Source organism: Zootermopsis nevadensis, unplaced genomic scaffold (genome assembly GCF_977971745.1).
Source record: "Zootermopsis nevadensis isolate Lab colony 2312 unplaced genomic scaffold, Znev_1.0 Znev_ptg000028l, whole genome shotgun sequence".
Lineage (NCBI taxonomy): Eukaryota > Metazoa > Arthropoda > Insecta > Blattodea > Termopsidae > Zootermopsis > Zootermopsis nevadensis.
Window position 1 is genome coordinate 15,620,235 of NW_028259160.1, and position 22,687 is coordinate 15,642,921.

The following is a 22,687-nucleotide window of genomic DNA, read 5'->3' on the forward strand; positions in this document are numbered from 1 at the left end:
AGTAGAAAATTCTCGTATTTGCCTCGCCGGCACACGTGAACCAACAGCGTCCATAATGGAATGGCAATTTATTTTGCCCTTAAGAACGCAAGACCAGTCAGAGTTTTCTAGGGTATGGTAAAGTAATAAGTAGTCTCCTTTCCCGTAATTGCGTCGAGGAGTAAGCGAGGTATGTTGATAGTCAAGACAGTTTAAGATTAAGGACAAGAGGCGGATGATAGTGGTCAGGATGGACCAGCGAGTGAGGAGAAAGAGAAATGCTGAGATCGCTGAAGTTTGTAAAGACAAGGTCGAGCAGGGCATTGTTAGGAACGACGTTGTTGCGCTGATTTAGACCAAGAAAGCACGAGGTGGCGTAAAGAGAATTTCCTTTAATTTTACTATAGTAGTAACAATTAGAGGAAGGGGTGCCGTATAGCCAGTCAAAATTGGGGACATTAAAATCTCCTAACATGACCACCCGATAGAGATGCGAGTTTAGGTTTACTTCTAAAGTGTTTAGATAATTTTCAATTACTTTTATATCACAATCCGGTGCAAAGTAATGATTCCCTATAAGTAGACTGTGGTTGTCTCTAACAGGAATTTCAATCCACACACACTCTTCAATCGTTTCCAGATCATACCTTCGTTTAACGGCACGGAAAGACTTTGAAACTGCAGTCAGCACTCCGCCTCCCCGTTTTTTATTGGAGCTTACGTAATCCCTATCGGCACGAAACTCGTAATAGGATTCAGGAAAAATATTATAACTTAATATAGAGTCATTAAGCCAGGTTTCCGTAATACAGTAAATTTCGGACGTGCCAGCGAAAACACTGTCAATGAATTTACTGCATTTGGTTCTTAGACCCCTGACATTTTGAAAAAATATATCAAAATCACAGTTGTCAAGAACCATACTCAGTGGGAATCCGAGCCGCCTCCAGGCACAGGAGCCGCACTGGCCGTAGGCAGAGCATCTGACTCCGATGACCTGACAGGCGCGCTCGAGGAGTAAACCTGCTCAGAAGTAAATCTGCCGTAAAAAGGAGTAATAAGGCGAAGATTTCCGTCTTCTGGGTTGTTGCGCTGTGTAGTCTGGTCGATGTCAACCAACGTTTCAGAGGTCATACTGCCTCCGTCATCAGGACGATTCTTAGTATGAAGATTTCTGTCTTCTGGGTTGTTGCGCTGTGTAGTCTGGTCGATGTTTACCAACGTTTCAGAGGTCATACTGCCTCCGTCATCAGAGTATGAAGATTTCTGTCTTCTGGGTTGTTGCGCTGTGTAGTCTGGTCGATGTTAACCAACGTTTCAGAGGTCATACTGCCTCCGTCATCAGGGCGATGAATGAATAATAATAATGAGTAATAAGGCATCCGTTTGGTCACACAACAGTATTATTAATTAATGGAAACTCGTCTTCGTTCACAGAAACGAAGAATAATTGCTAAATTTTGTTTTTAGCCTGGTGCACACCAAATTCTTAAGGCGTAATTGCTCCTTTAATGAAGTCTCAATATCTGAAGTCGTGACCTCAGGACTAAACCTTGAAACGAACAGGGCCATAGACCTCTCTTTCTTAGAGATTACGGGCAGAGAGGCAGAGTTTCGGACCCCAATTAAGGGCTGTCTACACTGTTTTGCTGTGTTGACCACCGGGGTACCTGGGTTGGGCTTCCTTTTACGGTTCACCGTAATAAAGCCCTCGGTGTCTACCTGCGTTGAGGTCTCCGTAGATTGTAAACCCGTGAGTGCTACGTCCTTGTAGCAGCACAGGTCGAAGTAGAGTTGTCGGATGGCACAGGAAGTTTGCGCGACGGAGCGGTTGAAGATCTCTGGCAACCTGTAAAGGAGCACAGGGAGTACTGCTACTCAACTGCTCCTTCAAATATTCGTTGTCCTTGCGCAGCTGCTGCACATCCTCAGAAAGCTTGAGGACCAACTGGACCAAGTTTTCCACAAGATTGTGCGTGCTAGCTCCACTGAGCCTCACCATCTCCAACTTTTCAGCGAGAGAGTCGTAACCCCCAACGTCTGGCAGGATCGGTTCCTTTACAGGAGACACTACCTTCTTTGCAATCTCCGAGGCAGGGGCAGAACGCAAGATCCTAGGCGGTGTGCTTACACCACTAACGCCTCGAAGTGCCTTTACACACTTTCTGCACTTGTAGGTGGAAACACCATCAGACAAGAGGAATGAATATTCCACCTCACTCATTTTCAAGCAATTGACATGAAAACGCCAAGCACACGGCCCACAACATCTAATATGCTTTTGCTTTCCGTAGAAAGCCTTCTTGCACACCTCGCAAGTATCCTTGCTAGCCGTCATTGCGGCGGAAGGCAGCAGGTAGTAGATTCCTATACAACTGCACAACGTTGTAAATACACAGCACGGAGCACTAGCAAGACACGTCCCCTCACTACGAAGGCTAATAATATTAATTTCAATTTTTATAACAAAAAAACATCAATAAAACTGAATAAAAGGTCATAAGACAAAGGCGGTGTCGTTAAGTAAACCACAAATAAAAATACACATAAATAAGTTTTATTTTACAATAGCCTGTGGGAGAGGGTATCAGTTTTCAGAACACCCAGTGCTGTTTTCCTGCAACTGCCCACCCGTACCATCGAACCGATCTCGATGGAGGCGCGGAATATGGTTAATGCATCAGGTGCAAACGCACAGCATCCGATGTTGCCAACACCCGCGGAACAGGAGCGCGATGTTCACTTCCCAAACAAAGCGCATTTCACACCGAACAGCATGAGAGGAAGAGTCAGTGTTCACCCGCGAAGAAGATTCGAATATAACGGGTGTCGCAAAAATCAACCAAAACCCCTTTCCAGTTAGGGGGATATAAGGGATGGTATGCTCAATTTGAAGCCTCAACCCCAATCCCAACCTCACTTTGACGCGGGACATCCGTTATTACAAACGAACGGTCTCGGGTTCGATTCCCGGCGGTGCCCGAATTTATAACTTGTGTTGGGCAAGGCCGTGGTCTAGGCAACACGGAGTTTTGCTCCGTGGCATCCCAACAATTACTCCATTCACACACAGAAGAAGGCAATGGCAAACCACTTCTGGATCATCTGCCAAGAACGTATATGAACAGGTCCCAGTCCGAGAAAAGGATGGAAGGATCCTGTTCATATGGACCTGTCGTCAGACAGAACACTAAATAAAATAAAAAAAAATCTGAGCGGTATAATAGGCAATGTCTGCTGTACAGAACACGGCACTGTGTAATTCAATAAACAGAGCCACCGCGGTATATACAGGATGACGCAAAAATTACTTTTAATAACAGCTGTAACATTTAAGGGTTAAACGGATTTGAACAAAAACAATCAATTTTGTAGATCATCACGAAGTCTGTGCACAAAAAGATTTGCTGAGTTTTGGCTACAATTTTTAAAACGGGCAAAGACGTGTTCAATTACGAGTTAATTATCATTTGAAAATTAAAATGAGACATTTCCGTGCGTGTCTCGTACGGGAAAGAATTAGCAGGGACTTCACTGCCGGTCACATTCACCCTCGAATGTCATCTGTCTGACAGGCACGTGGACAATACATCATCGACTTTTGGCACTGTAACGCGACCAGTTTATGGCAGTCCATGACAACAATACATGACGCAAAGTATCTCGCTGCTCAACAGCGTACGTAGTTTTAAATCCAATTGTCACATGATCTAGATCAGTGGTATTCACCCATCTTAGGGGGTACGTGAAATTTAAAAAAATATATATATTATTTTACGATAAACACTGAATAATCATTAATGTAATTTATTTAATTTATTTTAGATGTAGATTATATACTATGTATAACTTGAATTATACACCAACAACTTTGGGGGTACAAAGTTGAAGAGAAATTGTATCTGGGGGTACGCGAAGACATCTTAGGGGGTACGTGAAATTTAAAAAAATATATATATTATTTTACGATAAACACTGAATAATCAGTAATGTAATTTATTTAATTTATTTTAGATGTAGATTATATACTAGATTATATACTACCGTGGTTTAGCGGTTAGAAAGCTGGCCTTGTAATCCTGGGGGTCTCGGGTTCGATTCCCGGCGGTGCCCGAATTTATAACTTGTGTTGGGCAAGGCCGTGGTCTAGGCAACATGGAGTTTTCCTCCGTGGCATCCCAACAATTACTTCATTCACACACAGAAGAAGGCAATGGCAAACAACTTCTGGATCATCTGCCAAGAACGTATATGAACAGGTCCCAGTCCGAGAAAAGGATGGAAGGATCCTGTTCATATGGACCTGTCGTCAGACAGAACACTAAATAAAATAAAAATAACTTGAATCATACACCAACAACTTTGGGGGGTACAGAGTTGAAGAGAAATTGTATCTGGGGGTACGTGAAATTTAAAAATATATATAGGATAAGGTTGCTCAAGTCGTACCCCTTAAGGAAAAAACCGTATAAAACTTAGGATTTATCAAATAAATAGAAATTAAATGTGTTATTCAAAACTTGTGTTAATACTGTTGTTATTTATTATAACGAAATTAGAAAATCTATATGCTTTCACGTAAAATAAACTAAATCTTTAAAAACTTACATCGGTACGACTAAAGTAACCGGTTTCCTAAGTCGTACCACCTATAGCCTAAGTCGTACCTAAGAATTCAATTAAGCAACAATAATAATTAATACGTATTTTTTATTAATCTGTTTACATGACACATAGGTATTCAGTTAGTACAAACATCACATACAAATTTTTTTGTTCTTTTGTCAACTCCAGCGCATACATCGTGCACCCATGATTTGCATTTCAAGCATTGAATCATGTTTTCCTCCCGATCTTCTCCACAAATAAAACAAAACCAATCGCTTTTCTTCTTTTTAATTTTTAATGCCAATTCCTTTTTATTAATTACTGCGTTTCTTTTATTTGCCGCATTTTTTATGTTTTCTTTATTCTGCGTTGACGTTATTTCGACTGACGAGGTAGAGCATTCACGGAACTCTTTGCTTTGGTTTATTATTGGAATAGGAGCTAAAATATTTAATTGCAGTTTTATTTGGTTTATAGGCGCGTCCGTTTCTTCCTCATGGATTTCTTTACTTTCTTGTGTAACCACTGCAGAAAGCTCTTCTTACCAGTACGACTTAGGAATCTCATATGGGTACGACTTAAGACACGGCACAAGTTAAATTTAACAGTAAACATAACCTAACATTGAATAAAATTAATAAGATTTCGTTTCGACCAAACGATTATGTAAATTCTACTGAATTTATATTTAATAAGGAATATAATTTTATCAATAATTTACTTGCAAGATTAACTACCAAACATATGCAGAAAATTATAAGAAAATTGAAATAAACTTACTTGATGACAGGATTTATAACGAGGCTGGTTTATGGCAGACAATAATACGTAAAGCAACTGGGTTGACTCAGATGTATATTTGGTTGCCGTTGTATGTGCTGTCGTCGTCGTAGTTCGTTCAAAATTCAAGTGGTACGACTTAAGCACTGGTACGACTTGAGCAACCTTACCCTATTATTTTACGATAAACACTGAATAATCAGTAATGTAATTTATTTAATTTATTTTAGATGTAGATTATATACTACGTATAACTTGAATTATACGCCAACAACTTTGGGGGCACAGAGTTGAAGAGAAATTATATCTGGGGGTACGCGAACAAAAAAAGGGTTGAACACCACTGATCTAGATCATAAATCCTCAGGATATTTGCCGTGCGATACACAGACTTCTAAGAACAGAAATTGAACGGAAAGCCGTCTTTAACGTTAAAGTGTTCAAACCCAGTGGGATTCAGCTGTAATTAGTTTTAATGTAATTTGCGAGTGGATAATTTCCCTTTGATTGTTCCTAAAAGGAAGTAACTTCAAACTGTCGTCGCATCGTTCCAGTTTCTTTTAAGTTCAGTGACCGGAAGCTTTTTACTCTAATTGGCCGTAAAAATAGCCTTCAGATGTCAATGATGAGGCAGAGTATAGTAGAAAACGGTTAAAAGGAGACCACTGCGCATGTCAATGAACCAATACCGCAACTGCCCGCGGATCTACATTACAGAAACGGAAGTGTACCCTGAGAGTGATATTCGCATTCATCCCTCCACGTCATGTCCTTACTCGTTTTCTATTTTTTAATTTCTTCCTTTGTTTAGGCATGATTCCATCTCCTTTTTTTAATCTTTTTTTAAAAAAATCCAACCGTGTCTTTTAATTACCCGGGAGCCTGCTTCTCCCAATTACCGCGGATAATCGGCTTTCTACCGCACTGTATTCAGTACGTTCTTCAGAAACATCCGCCATCTTCCCACCCACATTGACCCAGGCTTACAGAAAAGGTGCCAAGAGTTTTAACAGATTCAATGACGTTATTACATTCAATTTCCGTTATACAAACATATGTTAACATTGGTCATAATCAGCGTTTGTAATTATTCTCCTTGAAATGTAAACTGAAAGCGTTTGTGATTTAAAAGGCTAATTGAAGTTTTACTTTGTATAAAACATTTTTTTTAAAAAAAACCCAAGACATAATGAACACCGTGTAGATGTCACACACACAGATCTATTTTTCTGATTTAAAATATTTCAAATACCACTTCCAGTATAAAATATTCATGAGCGCGTATAAATAACCCCTACTAAATGTTACACTACTCAAAGCTTAACCAGACATTATGGTAATGGATGTACAGCCCAGAATAATTAATATGAATACTCAGGCCGAGCTGACAGAATCGCCATAGCGTCACTACGCACAGGAAATACGTTCTTGCTACAGGCGTAAAGTTCAAAACAGGATACAGTTCATACAGTTCGGAGCACCAAGGATCTCTAAATGCGTGTCCACTGCAAGAAGCCTCGTCCGAAAACTTCAGACTATGTAAAACGACGCAAATCGTAAGAACGTAGACCCAAGGATTCGTTCTAAATTACACCCAGTATTCTACTCGTGTTGGGGGGGGGGGGGGGGGTCCTGGGTTCTAATCTAGACACAGACACCGCCTATAGAGACTAAAATAACTCTCGTAGATTGTGACGCAGTGTTTATAAGTGGTTACCGATGTTTCGGAGATACAAATCGATTTAATCTTCAGGTACAGATGTTGCCACGGTGGTCTAGCGGTTAGAACGCTGGCCTTGTAATCGTGGGGGTCTCGGGTTCGATTCCCGGCGGTGCCCGAATTTATAACTTTTGTTGGGCAAGGCCGTGGTCTAGGCAACACGGAGTTTTCCTCCGTGGCATCCCAACAATTACTCCATTCACACACAGAAGAAGGCAACGGCAAACCACTTCTGGATCATCTGCCAAGAACGTATATGAACAGGTCCCAGTCCGAGAAAAGGATGGAAGGATCCTGTCCATATGGACCTGTCGTCAGACAGAACACTAATAATAAAAAATAACAAATGTTGGGATAGTACCTTAACCTAGCCCACGGCCGCTTTCTTCCACATCCTTTACAATTCATTATTCATCCTATCATTCGACTATAAATAAGATACACGGACTGATTTCGTCGGTTTATGCAACGAGATGCGACCTCACGTTCTCCAGAAGTCAGAGATCATAAAGCATGACGTCATGAGAGCGTAGAGTACAAAGATGATCATTCTTAAGCTCGGCAAGTGACCATCTTATTGCTATCAATGACGAAAGAACATTCGGAAATTGTCGCAAATACCAAAGTTACTGATTTTCCCAGCGCCTCCTCCCCACTTCTGACCAAAATCGAATGCGATGACACCGAATCGTCGTTTGCCAAAGGTCAGCTGAGGCAAAGTAAGTAGAGAAGAAACAATTTGTACACGTTCCTCATAAATAACGCTCTTGGACTCTCGCCTGGCCGGTGATACAACGAAGCCACGTATCAGTATAAAATACGGATGGTTCATGTTTACGACCAACGAGCGTTTCCTTCATGGGGAATAATGTTGCTCTAAATCCACGGGCACGAATGGTGTCGGACACCCTTGGAGATCACTGGGCCCGATACCACCCGCTTACCAATCGTCACTTTTGCCTCCTTGCCACGACTTAGGCAGTATTGCAAGTGACGTCACTGTCTTAGAACGCTCGCTGGAAATGTCTTTTGCCACGACTCTATAAAAATTTGAAGCCGAAACTCGTCTAAATTTTTTTTTAAAGAATTCAGTCCGTATCGCCAAGACAACACACATCTTCACCGTTTCAAAGATCAACTAGTTAATGCCGCTTAAGGAGATAATCGTAGTACACAACGATAATCATAAAATATCTATAAATACAAGATACAAAACTACCGATTGTTTAAGCGAATCGTAAAAAAAAGGTTCCCCACTGGGTTTTAAATCCACGGATTTAGATAAATAAATCACTAAACAAATAACTAACCAAGCAACTCCCACTATAGTAGCAGGCACCAAATTGTATGTTTCAAGGTCACATAAAAATCGAACAATGTTGCAACACAAACAGCAGAATCCAGGCGAGTGAAGACAACTCAAAACTCGCACCGGAGCAGTCAGCATCGCTGTATTGTTGACGTAGGGCTGCTTAGGGCACAGCAAAGGAAATGGTGTCCTTCCGTGGCCTTTAAGCAAGCTATCTAGTGACGACTAAAACACTCCGGCTCTAGAGTGCACCATGAACCTTGACCTTACTGTATAAATCAATATTCCACATTTACCAATTTCACTGATTACACCAGACGCCGATAAAATTGTATGTTGCTGTTGTTTTACGAAATAATAAATACAATGTTACGTTTGATCTGCTTAATGTTTCAAAGCCGTCCACAATTCGCCCACTCGTGAATGTCTATTTGATACGGGCTTTTTAATGTCAAACCACAAATAAATATTTTATGTTCTATGCATTCGAGAGAAATTCATACTTAGGAAAATGTCTCTGATATTCGTACGAAACATGTGGACTTTGCTGAAATACTCATCATCGCAGTCATGTTGTTCTGTTGTTCCTCCATTTTGACACAGGCGTACACATGAATGGAGGTTGCACATAAGCCAAACTACAAACTGAGCTCATAACAAAATAACACGCCCAAAATAAAAAAGCGAATTATCATTTCTATGTCACGGTCTGCGTTATTGTTCTATCTTATTGAATTTTTTTTAAAAAAATCGTATATTTAAAATTAATACATTGTTTTACGAAAACTCTGTAATGTATTTATGTTGAAAAGGGCGAAATTCCCGGAACATCAAATTCTACACAGAAAACAAGGAAGTTATTACCAACTTGAAAACAACTGAAAAACTCACTATTCTATCTTCACATTCAGAAGAATCTATAATGAAATTCTATTCTGCAAGTGAAAATAATTTATATTAAATTACATTGACTTGAATGATTGACACAATTTTACGCGTGCATTTTATTAAATATTAATTTACGTGCTGAAAATACAACCTGTCGGTTCATACACTTTAACACTTTGAAATACGTCGAAAATAATTTAACCGCCTTCCAATTCGAAACAAGTATTTTGCGATGTGTAAGTAAACAAATATTTTGATCTTTGCGAATTATGTGTTCGTGTGTTTTATAAATCAGTAGTCGGTTACGTAGCAACTTCAATGGTGTTGTGTGAATTTCTGCAGAGAGAAATCAGATGGGACTGAAAACAACCCCACATCTATTTATTTTTTGAACCCTCCCCCCCTACGCGGTCTCTAACGCCCGCGATTTCAGGCTTCATTCTGTAAACCAAACCAAACCTAACCTAACCTAACCTAACCTAATCACAGCTCGCTGTAATAACAATTTACAATCATTTACCGGTTTCTGTGCTTTCGCAAAGGGTAATTAATTACAACGTGCACAAACTGCGGTCCATTCTAACCACATTTTCAAATTTTAAACATCAATTATGATTCAGTAATTCTATCGATACGCAACACAGGACAAATCAAGCAGAGTACACACAAAACGGAATTGCGTGGTTAAGAATCACTGAGAAACTGACAGCTGGTTAAGAAATCAGCAATTTTTATGGAATCCCAAAGTTCTTTACCGTGTTCGCAATAATCCCACACTGTCTCTCATCCTTAATCAGATAAATCCAGTTCACTCCATAATATCCCATCTGTTTAACAGCCATTTTAATATTATCCTCCAATCTACGCCTGTCTCCCAAGCTGCCTCTTCACTTCAGGCTGTTCAGACTGCGATGTCATTCGCATTTCTCATCTGTCATATCCCGCTCACGTCATTGGAATTTGGCGAACACTAAAATTCACCCCTTATTGCTCAGTTTTTGAACTGCTATTCTAAATAAGAACGTTTCGAAAACCCTACTCTGTTCTGTCCTTTTGAAAGAGCTAACCTCAGTTATCAGACAGACCAGTTTTAAAAATGCTGTTTTATTTTAAAAACCAGACGATAAAGAAATAACAAAAATTCATCGATACAGACCGAAATACGCCATCGTCAGAACGCTTTAAAATCGACTAAAATTCATGAAACTATTAATTACACAATTTTATCCATCCTGCTATTATTTCTTGGATCTAAATTCAAGAAATCGCATTGTTCTTAAACGTCAATCCACATATTATGTCAGATAAATGTTTTGTTTTATTCTTATATTTCCTCTTATAAATAGAGTACAGAGTTAAACGACCAAGTTAAATTACTTTTAGACGTAAGTTCAAATAATCACTTTTTATGCCAGTCAAATGTTTTTCATATTCCCTCTACTGCATAAAGTCAAGCAAGTTCAATTACACATCGCATGATGACAGCATGGAATCTCGCAAAAGTACGGCCCCGGGGCGGCAACTTAATTTCTCGGTACACTGAGACCGACCCTGGACTTTAAAAAAACTATATTACAAACACGTTTCCTTTCTACAACAAACATCTGTTACATGAAAGCGAGATTTCTCTCGTAGTCTCAGGCAAATTAAAATCTCATCGCACCTTCCTTTAATGTTCATCGTAATGTAATATTGATAAAGACTTATTACGAACACATTCAATACGTGGTCATGACGGAGGCAAGCCGGCACAGAGTCTCTGATGAATTGAATAAAGTAATTTTGTGGTAATTCTGTTCAGTTTCGTACAAAAGGAAGAAGACAGTTCAAAGCAAGAAGTGAGAAAAAACGAGAAGAAGAAGAAGAAGAATAAGAGGATATGTGGTGCAAGTCTCTTGAGAGGAAATGCAGGTCACACGATAGTCAATTTGCCTTCGGTGTTCGCTGACCAGGGAAAAATCTGAAGAGACGATAGACAAGCAGTTTTATTATACCCCAGACTATTTGCCGAGAGGAAAGAGATTTTTATAGTCCTGGCATACATCCAAGATCATAACAGTCTTCCTTTATTTCTATCTCACTCCTCTCATTTATAAAGACACACAGACTTATTGACAAACATATCAGCGTGTTTGTCCTCTCCAATAAATTTGTATACGACCAACAGCATTGAACGAAATTCTGTATGCACGTAACCGCAAATCACTCCGGCTCTGTACTTTGATTTCCTACTATCAATTGCTTATTTATAAACCAGCGTGGATAACTCGCGGCCCACGGGTCACATCCGACCCTAGGCAACCTGTAACGAGGCCAAAGAAATTATTTGTTAATTTGCTGATTTCTTGTCTATACTCCGAAGGATTTAAAAATCGTAACTAGTCTGCTGCTTTAACTAAAAGTGTCACACATAACGCTGACTTCACATCCCTACCGTAACATTTAACTTTTACATGCAAAAACTGTATCAGATATAAGCTGTTGCGGGAAAATTTTTAAAATAATATTTAAATTCACATTAATTTCTGTACATTTCAATAATACGTTAATGACAAAGAAAATTACTGCTAAACTCACTGAATCATAACAAACTAAGTAATCAAATGACTGCCAGTCAAACTAACGGCCAAACGACCTGACGAATTGACCAAAAAACAAATGTGGCTAAATTATAAACTATCTGAATGCTTGGGTAACTGACAAACTGACTAAAACTCACAGAGCATGATGCGAGAAAAAAAAATTTCATCTAAAGAATCTGAAAGAAAAGAAACCACTTGGCAGACCAAGGACAAAACCAAAACAAATTTTAAAAAGAGCATAAGGTCGTAAGGCGAGCACAGCTGGCTCAGAACGAGGTCAAGTCAAATAGTAATTAATAGACGGGGCATTTCCTGGCTACCTGAGCGACTATCGGCCTGTCAACATGGCGTGTCACGGTTCAGTCTTCTTTAAAGTCGATAATCATTAAACTGCGTGCACACCGTCCGGAAGGTGCATGTCCATGCTCACAAAACCACGTCATTCTACTGTAATATCAGTGACAGTTAATACCAAGTATACACACATCTGATATCACGTGTCTTCAGTGAAACTCCCCACTGCTGTATCTCAGATCTACACTGACTGCTCTAGCTTCAATAAAACCGGCCGCGTCTGATTACACTCTAACAAATGAGAGCTTGCGTCAGCATCACGCCATCCCACGCAAGCAGCAGCCCTTCTGAACAGCCGGGGCACATACCTCGCGGTCCTCAGGGAACACGGCGCTGTTTCAAAGGAAAAGTGAACCTAGCAGCACCAGATTTATAAACGTTTGTCTCATCGGATTATTAGACTCCAGGTTAAAATCTCAGCCAAGACAACGTCTATCCTCACAGGTCAATGCAAAGGTCGGGAAAGTATCTTAAGGAAAGAACTTTTAAGTTAAGAAAGCAAATTAAGCCATGACTGCTCCATTACATACCTTCCTCATTTTGATATTAATCAGCCTTGGATAGTATAAACAGTCTGAACTACAGACGTCGTTAAATAAACCACAAGTAAATAAACATCGGTATAAGCTGCCCCGTACTGAGCAAACACCTCATCTACTGAAAACATTTATCGCATGTACATAATACTGGACCAGTCCAGCAGTTACAAAATTAAAATGGAATGTTATTTACGTAAAGATATTCCCAGCGGGTATAAATTAATTAATTTTTTCTTCTAGTGTCTCATCTGGATTTAATTACAAGGGTAATATTAGCGTCTGCGAGCTATCGGTACCACATCTGTTATTTTATAGTCCTGCTCATTAAGAATAATTAGACCAGAAAACGGCGCGGCCACAAAGGTAGCTTGTCAAAGAAAACGGACAACTGCATATTTTTATGCACGTAATTGTGAAAAGTCTCTACTGACATTTATTTCGATACGATTTCCTTCAGCCACATAAATGCTATTACTTTCGGAAATACTCCTACTTTCTGCCTTAAAAACAATGACAGTAGAATTAAAAGCATGGAGTTATTTTTGGAAACGATTAAATTATTAATTCTGGTTTCCAAAAAATTAAAATCGGACAAGGCCCTTTAAACTTGTCTTGAAAAAGCTAGTAAAGCCGAAAGATTTCTTACATTTCGCCGTGCTATATCGGCAACTTCTCCGACACACTTGTACAGTGTACAGTCTAAACAAAAGTATGCAGGCGGTGCTTTTATCAACAAAATTCTTCCATAAAGAAAATAACTGGTGTGTGTACACACAATATATATATATATATATATATATATATATATATATGTGGGTATTTACCTTGAATTTCTTACTATTCCATAAAGCAGGCAGGATAATGATTTCTGATCTCGAAATGATAACTTAGTGCAGTGTTGTCATTTAAACAGACGTCACTTTGACTCTTATTGTTATGCTTTTAAACATGATTCAAACGAGTATACGTTTCCATTTTTTAAATTTATCATAAAATAAAGTGTGCCATTAAAAATGTAAAAATCTGACACACGATGGACTCAATCTCGCAACATAAAATTTCATTATCAAATAGGCAGGCAGATTGAAAGGCGGCGCAAATGGTTTTACCGAGGTCTTAATCGACTTAAGTCATTAGATACCCCTTCAAAATGCATCATCCTGAACATGTCGAAACATATTAATAATCTGAAGTTGAAGCGAAATATGAAACACGGATTCGAAACCTGTACAGCCAATAAATACAGACAGGAGAGATGAATCCCGAGAATTATTAGTACAAACTACTTTCTAATTTCCTTTTACACGTAAACAGAGGCCATGAGATGCAAAGAGCAGTAATTAAACAGACCTACAACCATTTCTGCGCACAATTTCTACTATGAAATAACATCAATTTCCACAACCCGTATCGTCCAGTCATCACACACACATATTACAACCTGAGAACCAGTTATTTTAACATACTTACGAACAGACTAAAACGTACACTTAAGTACATCACATTCCGTCAGCCAATCTCTAGCCAGCGTAAATCTGTCACCCATAACAAGCGAAGTGAAGAATTTTCATTAAACGATAGAACAGGTGTTCCATTTTTTATCGTTTCTTTAATCTTCGTTGTTGAAATAGATTTGGTCTGCTGCAGGATAATTCGACAAAAGTTCACAAACATAAATATTTAGGTAGTGATCACTTAATGTAATGAAACATTCGTTTATATTCAGTGGTGAACTAGGGACCTGTTTAGTATAAACGTTGGTAGCATTGTGATTAATAATGTGCAGATTACTGCTTCCACATTCGGCCCTGAAAACGGAGACGGCGTGTTCCTTCCAGAAGGTCAGGATCTACCTATGAGTCAACATGGCGTCGCAACTCAGAAGAACAACGTCGTCAAACTGTTCCCTGCCTTCAGTACTGTACTTTTAGGTCAGTTTTTATCTTTCCTTATCTCTCTCTCTCTCTCTTTCCATTCACTTCGCTTTCCTGCCCCAACTTTCACCGAGTGACAGAACACGCGAAAGTCCGTGCACCGGAGGGCGTTCGCTTCACCCGCCAATCTTCGCGTGTATCCGAAGAGCCTTGCAGGAAGCATATCTGCCCCTAACAAACGAACAGACATCGGTAAATCTCTCATTTTAGTTCCCGGGGCTGTCTTCTGTAATGCTGTGGTGTCGTAAAAACTGGTCGACGACCACTCCGTTCAATATTCTCCCAATCTCCGCCCCCCGGTGACACTCGAGTCAAGGTCATTTCGTTGCTAGGCCGCGGCTAACATCAGCTGCGCAGAAGCTATGCATATGCGAACATGACGTATTCACGAGAAAAACGTTAGCTTATTCTTGAACAATACTTCGCATCGAAATCGTTAATTTGAAATAATTATCATTGTGCATCCTGCCAAGGAATTACCGAATAAGACAACAACACACCGAATGAAAACACAACTTCTGTGACTTCAAGATCGTTGTGGAAATCTGTCGTAAAGCTGTTCTGTACGTTCTTCCACCAAAAGCTACAAAAGAGAAACGTCTTTGTCTTGTTGCGTTGATAACCAAAAACTGTTATAGTTAGGATTAAATTTTAAACGAAACACCCTGTATAACCCACATTTAGATAAAGTTCAAATTATAATTTTTCATAAATATCCCAATGGCGAACTTCCTGTACAGAACAAACAATATTAATAATTATTCCACTCACACGTGTTTTGAATGTATTAAAGCTTCAATAACGCGGATAATCCAGCATTTGATTCTGCTGATCTCGATAATTACAAAATGTGTCAGAGAGGAACTTTGGCGACATGGTTCAATTAAAGGCTTTGTGGGCATCACAAGGTCTCTCGTAAACGTGTACCTGAAACTCGCACGCAACACCAGCACACGTCGTGTGCGACGAACTGAACCAGATTTAACAAAAACGGAGCTCAGGCCTTCTTGATTAGCTGGTGGAGAAGTACTGTCCCGCATTTTACGAGACCCGAAATTTCATTACCATGTTCAAAACAGCCAATCAACGGAGAGTAATCTGGATCAGCTGAATCCAATCCACAAACATCATCCTACTTAAACTTACAAATACACTGGCGTCTCCTACGGTGTCTCCCCCTCAGAATTTCGCGTAAACATAATGTGTCACACGTTTCCAATCTTCCTCTTTCCGCGTGGTAAGCCCATAGGCCTATCAGTGATAAATAAATAAATAACACCAGAGAAAACCTTATGTCGCCTAATCTGCAAACTATATCGCAGGATTAGCAGAGAATATAAATTAATGAGATCTGAGGTTGAAGGTGGTATGTTCCTCTGAAACGTTGGCATGTATCTACAAATCCACATCTGCAGTCAGGAGTGTTGTTCGTCCTCGTTTTACCACGAGGGAGTTCCTTAGTTAATTAATAAAGCAGTTAGTAACTTAGCTAGCCTGATCGTTACTCCGTTACTTAGTAACACATGCTTTGTTGTAAACTTGCCAATTTAATACTTTGCTTATCACTTAGTCCTTTGGTTACTGTAATTCGTTGGTTTGAAAGTTAAAGCCAACATTTGTAGTGAAGTGGTCGCGTATCTTGGGCTGACTGACAGCGGTCAAACGTTAAGATATTCTGGTAGCTTAGTTCGCTGCAGACACGAAACTGTGTGATTCATCAGCCCAGTAATGATTCTGCTGAATAAAAAAGGCCTACACAGCCAAATCAGTATGCGAGTTGGAAAATTATTACACATACAAAACATGCAAGGTTCAAAAAACGTAATCTGCTACTCGATATTTCGTAAATAAATGGGATAAAATTCCATATAAACCTCGTTTCATCACTTAAAAAATTAGCGCACTTCGAAAGTTCAAACACACGTTAAGTAAATATGACATAATTGTGAAAAAATACACGTATAATTCAAAATTATAATATTATATAAAAACCACAGTAACATTTGTAACATCCAACATCGTATCCGGGACAACCGAACGTTGCATTTGAAATGAGCATCTTTCATGGAAAGTTATACCTTAAAACCGAACAGAAAACATTCATGACTCAGTTAACAAACTGTCTTCTAGGATGTCAAGCTGTGTAGTCCCGCATAAGTTTACCGATGTTTCGAAGATGCTTGCTACCTCCATCAGCAGAGCGACAACAACATTGTCTTTAGTTGAAACCTTCATAAATCAAGAAGAGAATAAATTACAAACACAAACGATTAAGACGTGCATAAAACTCACTGTTTGTAGACGCAAAAGTGCGGACGATCCAAATCGAAAAGACGACGACGGAGATGAAGAGTGGCGTAAGTTGACCAGAGGACATGATGAAACAGAATAATAATAAGCAGATGGCAATTCCCACGGCAGTGTGGAAAATGCTTGTTTACAGTTACGGGTCGCGTTCCCTGAAAAAATACAAAAAAAAAGACTCAGCATTATTGGAAGACCTGGTATTTCCCTGCAAACTACGTAAAGTGCAAAATCGAAGGATGTACCGACGTTTCGTACAGGTCTACCGCCTCCAATTACAGCTACTTATAATTATTCAATGTCAAGATTTTTTCCATCGTCTGTTCTTTAAAACCACGATGTTTCGGAGGCTGGTTCTGTCTCCGTCTTCAGGTGAGAGGTACCTACTCTGTTGGGTCCCTTACATAAGCTAGTATCTGTCACTGGACAATATAAATCGTGCAATTATTTCAACTTGTCCACCCAAGTACAGGTTCTGTCAGTAGATGGAAAAATTCCTGACAATAAATAATTTTAAGTGTAAACTACCGTCGTCAAAACCATTTAGAATTGAATTACAAATACCTATATTCTGCATATAGCTGCATAATTTTCATCCGACACTTCGGGAGATTCAAAACACTTGATTCTACAGACTCCCCAGGACTGTGTAAAAAAAATTACGCGTTTCTACGTCAGAGTTATACATTTCGAGAGCAAACTGTGTTGGTGTCTTGGTAACAACCTAACAGCATGTTTACAGAGCAATACATAAACGTCAAGACAAATGACACGCACGTTCCACACAAAGACTGGGCGGTATAATGTACTAATGTATACCATATTAATATATTTCATTTCAAAAAACTTCTTGCATTTCTAAGTAAAAGTAACGTAGATCTATGTCCACGTAATGACGCAAAGAGGCAATTTAGGTATGGAACACATCTCATCACGTCACATCGCTTGTTATGTAAACAGAAAGTGTACACATAGGAATATATACAGCGAAATTTTCATGTCGTTAATACGGAGCGGCTTTTAGGGGAATCGGGGATGACTGTAATGAGTCCACCCCTCCACATCAGAAACGAGGTAGGCGTGTTCCACTAATGACCATAAATGGCCGACGATGACATTATTTCGCCAATAACTCGCGTCCTATTAGGTTCAAGTTGCTAAGTTGTTTTAAACGTGTTTTAGTGAGTGTGTGTACTACACCCACGATACACTTACATTCACTTTATATTAAGGCATTCGAATACGTGGTCCATAATTTAAGTGGACCAGTCAGCCTGAACACGTATCTCGCACTAAAGCCAAAAAGAAGGGGGGACTTCCTATATAATAAAACGTGACTGATATGATAAACAGAATTTAAATACTTTTTTTATGCCCCACTGATATTTCAATAGGCAGTTAACCCAGCTCTTCCAAATAGTCTACAGAGTAACGTAATACCTAGGAAGTTTCGGAATTTTTAAGGCGATAATAATTGCTTTCGTTCTGACTTTTTTTTTTCATTTTTAGTGTTCTGTCTGACGACAGGTCCATATGAACAGGATCCTTCCATCCTTTTCTCGGACTGGGACCTGTTCATATACGTTCTTGGCAGATGATCCAGAAGTGGTTTGCCATTGCCTTCTTCTGTGTGTGAATGGAGTAATTGTTGGGATGCCACGGAGAAACCGGGGAAGCCCCCGGAGGAAACCTCCGCGTTGCCTAGACCACGGCCTTGCCCAACACACCGCCGGGAATCGAACCCGAGACCCCAGGATTACAAGGCCAGAGTTCTAACCGCTAGACCACCGATACGCAAAACTATTTCAGGTTTTTTACACAGACGCGCACAAAGAGTGTTTGACAATAACGCACGGAGAAGAGCATGTGGAGATAAGAAATACGGATCTCGTGGGTAGCTCCAGGCCCGCGGGCAGTTTTACCCACTACCGTCTAAGATGATGTCGCAAGACAGAGGTAAACATGCGTCTTGAAAATAATCATTGGCAAGCATTGAGAGACGAGTTGCCGTGCTACCTTGCTCTGGAGTGCTTTTATATGTAGCAAACCCCTTTCAGCATCCCGCTCTGCTCTGGAGACGTCAACTTTGATAAGTGATAGGGCGATTTGCTACGTCACTTCACTAACTTCAGTATCAGTCTTGCAACGAAATTCTGAAAGCGATGAATGCGCGTATTCACAGCGGCAGGTGAGTACAAAGGAGAAGGAAAGTTGAGATCCGAGGTTCTGACACAGATTGTCCATGGCAGTCGTCTGGGCTGACACACCGTATGGACTTCCAGGAGTAAATCAACGTTTCGGGGGAATATATTTCCTCCATCTTCGGGGCGCATAGGTCCTGAAGACAGAGGTAGTAGGTGCCTCCGAAACGCTTGTGCCCACGGCGTCACAGCCCGGACGACAACAACGGACAAACAACTTGATTCTGTGGCAACTTTCGATGCGGTTCGGTAAATTTAAAAATATGATAGTCTTCATGGTGTCCTGTAATATAAAAATGTCGTCGATCGCTAGTTACAGCTCTTTACGATTATTATCGGGGTTTCTTAAGTGGGGTGCTGACCGCCGAGGAGCTCCACTGACAGCCACTTACATTTACTGGCGTCAGAATTACCCATATCTAAAAGTACGTCCTCTGGAGAGAAACACTTTAGTCGAAAATGACATAACCGGGTGCATGTTACCTGCTTTATTATGGAGAGTTATTTATGCAATTATTTATCTCTCTTTCTGTCTCTGTCTAAATTATTAACTTCTTTATTTCGTCTCATTTTCATTTTACTTTCCTCCTTATATCTCTTTCCAGTCGCTTCATAACCTCGGAAGTTGATTCAGGGGCCTAAAACAACCGAATGGAAAACCACTAACAAGAAAAGTGATCTTCAGTCTCCGTAGCTTCTCCAGGAAAAAAAGAGCTTCTTTAATCAGCATCGCCATGAGCACGCCATCTGCCATAATGAGTAGCTGACTGAGAACACGGCGCATCTAATTCTGGTTCTCCCTCCAGGTGTGCTGCCGCAGACACAGAGATAAACACTTCTAATTCAAAAGGTAAACATCTGTGTTCAGTACGAAATATGAGAACTTTCACCTCTGAGCCAAGGACGGGGAACATTTCCGCTCTTTGCATACGAACAGAGCTGAGGCTGTCGAATCCAGATTTTTAGGATTTCACGACTGCGATTACGGAAATTAAAAGTCTTCTGAGGGATATTGCGCCGTGTAGTGTCGTAGAAATTGATTGACGTTTCATAGATGCCTACTGTCTCCATCGTCAGGGCGATAAGTCACGGACTAATATCTCATAACACAGTCATCTTCATAGTCCCTGCAGAAATATACGCAAACGTACCGATAATTAAGTAACAGGAGATTATATCAGACCGATACGAACAAAATTAGATTAATTTGAAAGATAAATTTCATCTAAATCAGTTCACTAATTTATGCAGATGAAACATGCGATCACAGGATCTGATACCTCATTATCGTGCGTTAATTATATGCACGTCGGTTTTCTAATATGTGTACAATGGTATCTTGATCTTCATATGTTCGAAATATGGCGTATTCCAGCGGCGTCGGTTTTTCAAATAAAGTTTAATATGACATCCCGAGGTCTACTTGTACAGGACACGGTACCTTGCAAGAATGCCGCGACGCTCGGCGTCGATTTTCTGTGTGTTCAAAAGCAATATAATAAAGCCATTAGAGATCTTCGAACTGTGGGCGGCATAAACCGATATTTGGCTGAGACAGTCTTCTGAAAAACAGAACCTAATAAACGATTGATTGAGCTGGTTCACGCATAAAACAACAAAAAAACCTGTTTCCAGTATAAAACAAACTACGAGCGGCGGACAGAGGGAGAAGGCATCCTGTTATAAGTCGTCGTTTAATGGTTTCGCGAACAAGACGAGCGTGCGCAGGTCTGACAACTTTCCGGAACCAGAAAAATGGACACTGCCCCATCTCCACAAACATACAAGTGCCAATTTTTTCAATTCGAGTACAGGATTTAAAAGAATTGTCCCGCAATCCTCGATACAGGCCATGCAATTGCACATGGGGGAAAACAAAACACAATCACAGTTCATAAGGTAGTATATTTGCGTCACATTGTGAATAAGGTTAATATTTTAATATTTCCCGTCAAATCACAATTTTAATAAGATAATAAAATATAAAATATTTAAAATATCATTTCAAGTTCCGCATCGAATGATCGATTTACTAATTGTAATACTTCTAGATGTCTTCCGCTAGACACGTCATGTCTCTATCAACTCATCACCGACTACGAGGCTCGTCCACAAAGTAAGTTTCCCTGGGGCCGTTTACAGAAACAAAACACAATTTCATGGAAATATTTATTGCAACAGATACAGCAAGTGTCCAGCTATTTTTCAACATACTCGCCACCGGAATATTGAACATCAGATGAACCACGCCATATAAAAAACAATACCTTCGTTCTAATATATAAGAGTAATCTGATAAGAACATTTCAATAAACTGCATAACATTGTAAATAATTGTAATTCGAGTTTTAAATTTACCAATCTAATTTATACCTGAGGACGGTTAAATATAACCGAAAAATGTCGTAAGAGACGTTCCAATTTGTAAATCGATCATTCGATGCGGAACGTGAAATGATATTTTAAATATTTTATATTTTATTATCTTATTAAAATTGTGATTTGACGGAAAATATTAACAATCACAGTTGTAACATCTAAGTTAAATAAACCCCTGACTATTTTCTGGTCTGACTATCGATACATCATTACATCATCGACTTCAGTGCATCAATATTAGCGGATTTGAACAAATAAACTCCTTGGCGCCGTTCAAATAACTAGAATCCGTACGTGGGCCAGATTAAAACTCCGGAATGGTCCAAGATTTGGAAAGATGAATGAGAGAAGAAAATCCTTTCTCCGACTTTCACATACAAGAAATTGCATCGGGTTACAAAGATTCACTATATTACACTGAGTTACAGAGACTGAAAGCAAACATAGTAGGTTCGAATCCAGAAGACGATTCTCAGAGGAAAATAACCTGGCGAGTACGTACAAATAGTTGGTTTGACACGAGACGAGAGATGTTGGCTGATCGCTATGATTGATGTAAAGGTCAGCCACATTTGGTTTCAAGTCACGTGTACTGCAAACATTAGGCGATCAATCACATTGCAACAGAAGGAAAGGAAATTCAAAAACCCAGAGTGACAGGGAACAGTAAATGAACAAAAGACAGAAATGATCTGAAAGTTACAAATCAGCGATTGCACGAACAAAACATCGTCTTCAGAAGCTGATGATCGCTGCTCAAGAAATTCCTCACAGGCGTAAAAGGCGAGTGAAAGTAAACTTTCACGCGGTCGTCCTTGTTCCGTCAGCTGCTCCACGAGGTAATACGAAATTAATAAGTCTGCTTCTGAACAACATGGCGACCAGCGGGAAAATGCGAACAGGTGGAGATTTCGCGTGCATCCTTGCCTGCGTTTGCGAATGATCTGTCCCCTCTCTCTCTACTACTGGCTGCCATCTTGAGCTTTACGCCAGGGACCGTCAAAATGTGGGTCCAATCCTTTAGCAAATGTGTGTAGTACAAATAATAGCATAAAAAATTAATAAAACAAAAATGTTATTACGAACACGTGGGCAAATTTTATTCGTTTC

General features: G+C 39.8%; 2 protein-coding genes across 11 annotated transcripts in view; one reads left to right on the plus strand and one right to left on the minus strand.

Moving 5' to 3' along the window:
• LOC110826649 (G protein-coupled receptor GRL101) overlaps positions 1–22,687 on the minus strand; it is a 138,550-nt gene that overhangs the window by 72,922 nt on the left and 42,941 nt on the right. For all 9 annotated transcript variants that reach the window (XR_002542106.2, XM_022057490.2, XM_087357747.1 and 6 more), the window contains one exon: positions 16,986–17,152. Coding sequence is in view for 8 of the 9 variants with exons in the window: in XM_022057490.2 (XP_021913182.1) it covers positions 16,986–17,070 (85 nt within the window). In the remaining variant the exon portion in view is untranslated. The remainder of the gene's footprint in view (positions 1–16,985; positions 17,153–22,687) is intronic.
• Positions 1–22,687, plus strand: part of LOC110826656 (otoancorin-like) — a 78,621-nt gene that overhangs the window by 24,186 nt on the left and 31,748 nt on the right. Inside the window, exons 1-2 of one of the 2 annotated variants that reach the window (XM_087357786.1) lie at positions 19,014–19,185; positions 19,804–20,048. The gene's annotated coding sequence lies outside the window, so the exon portion shown is untranslated. Of the gene's footprint in view, positions 1–19,013; positions 19,186–19,803; positions 20,049–22,687 lie in introns of those variants that run through there. The other variant, XM_087357787.1, reaches the window with a different exon arrangement.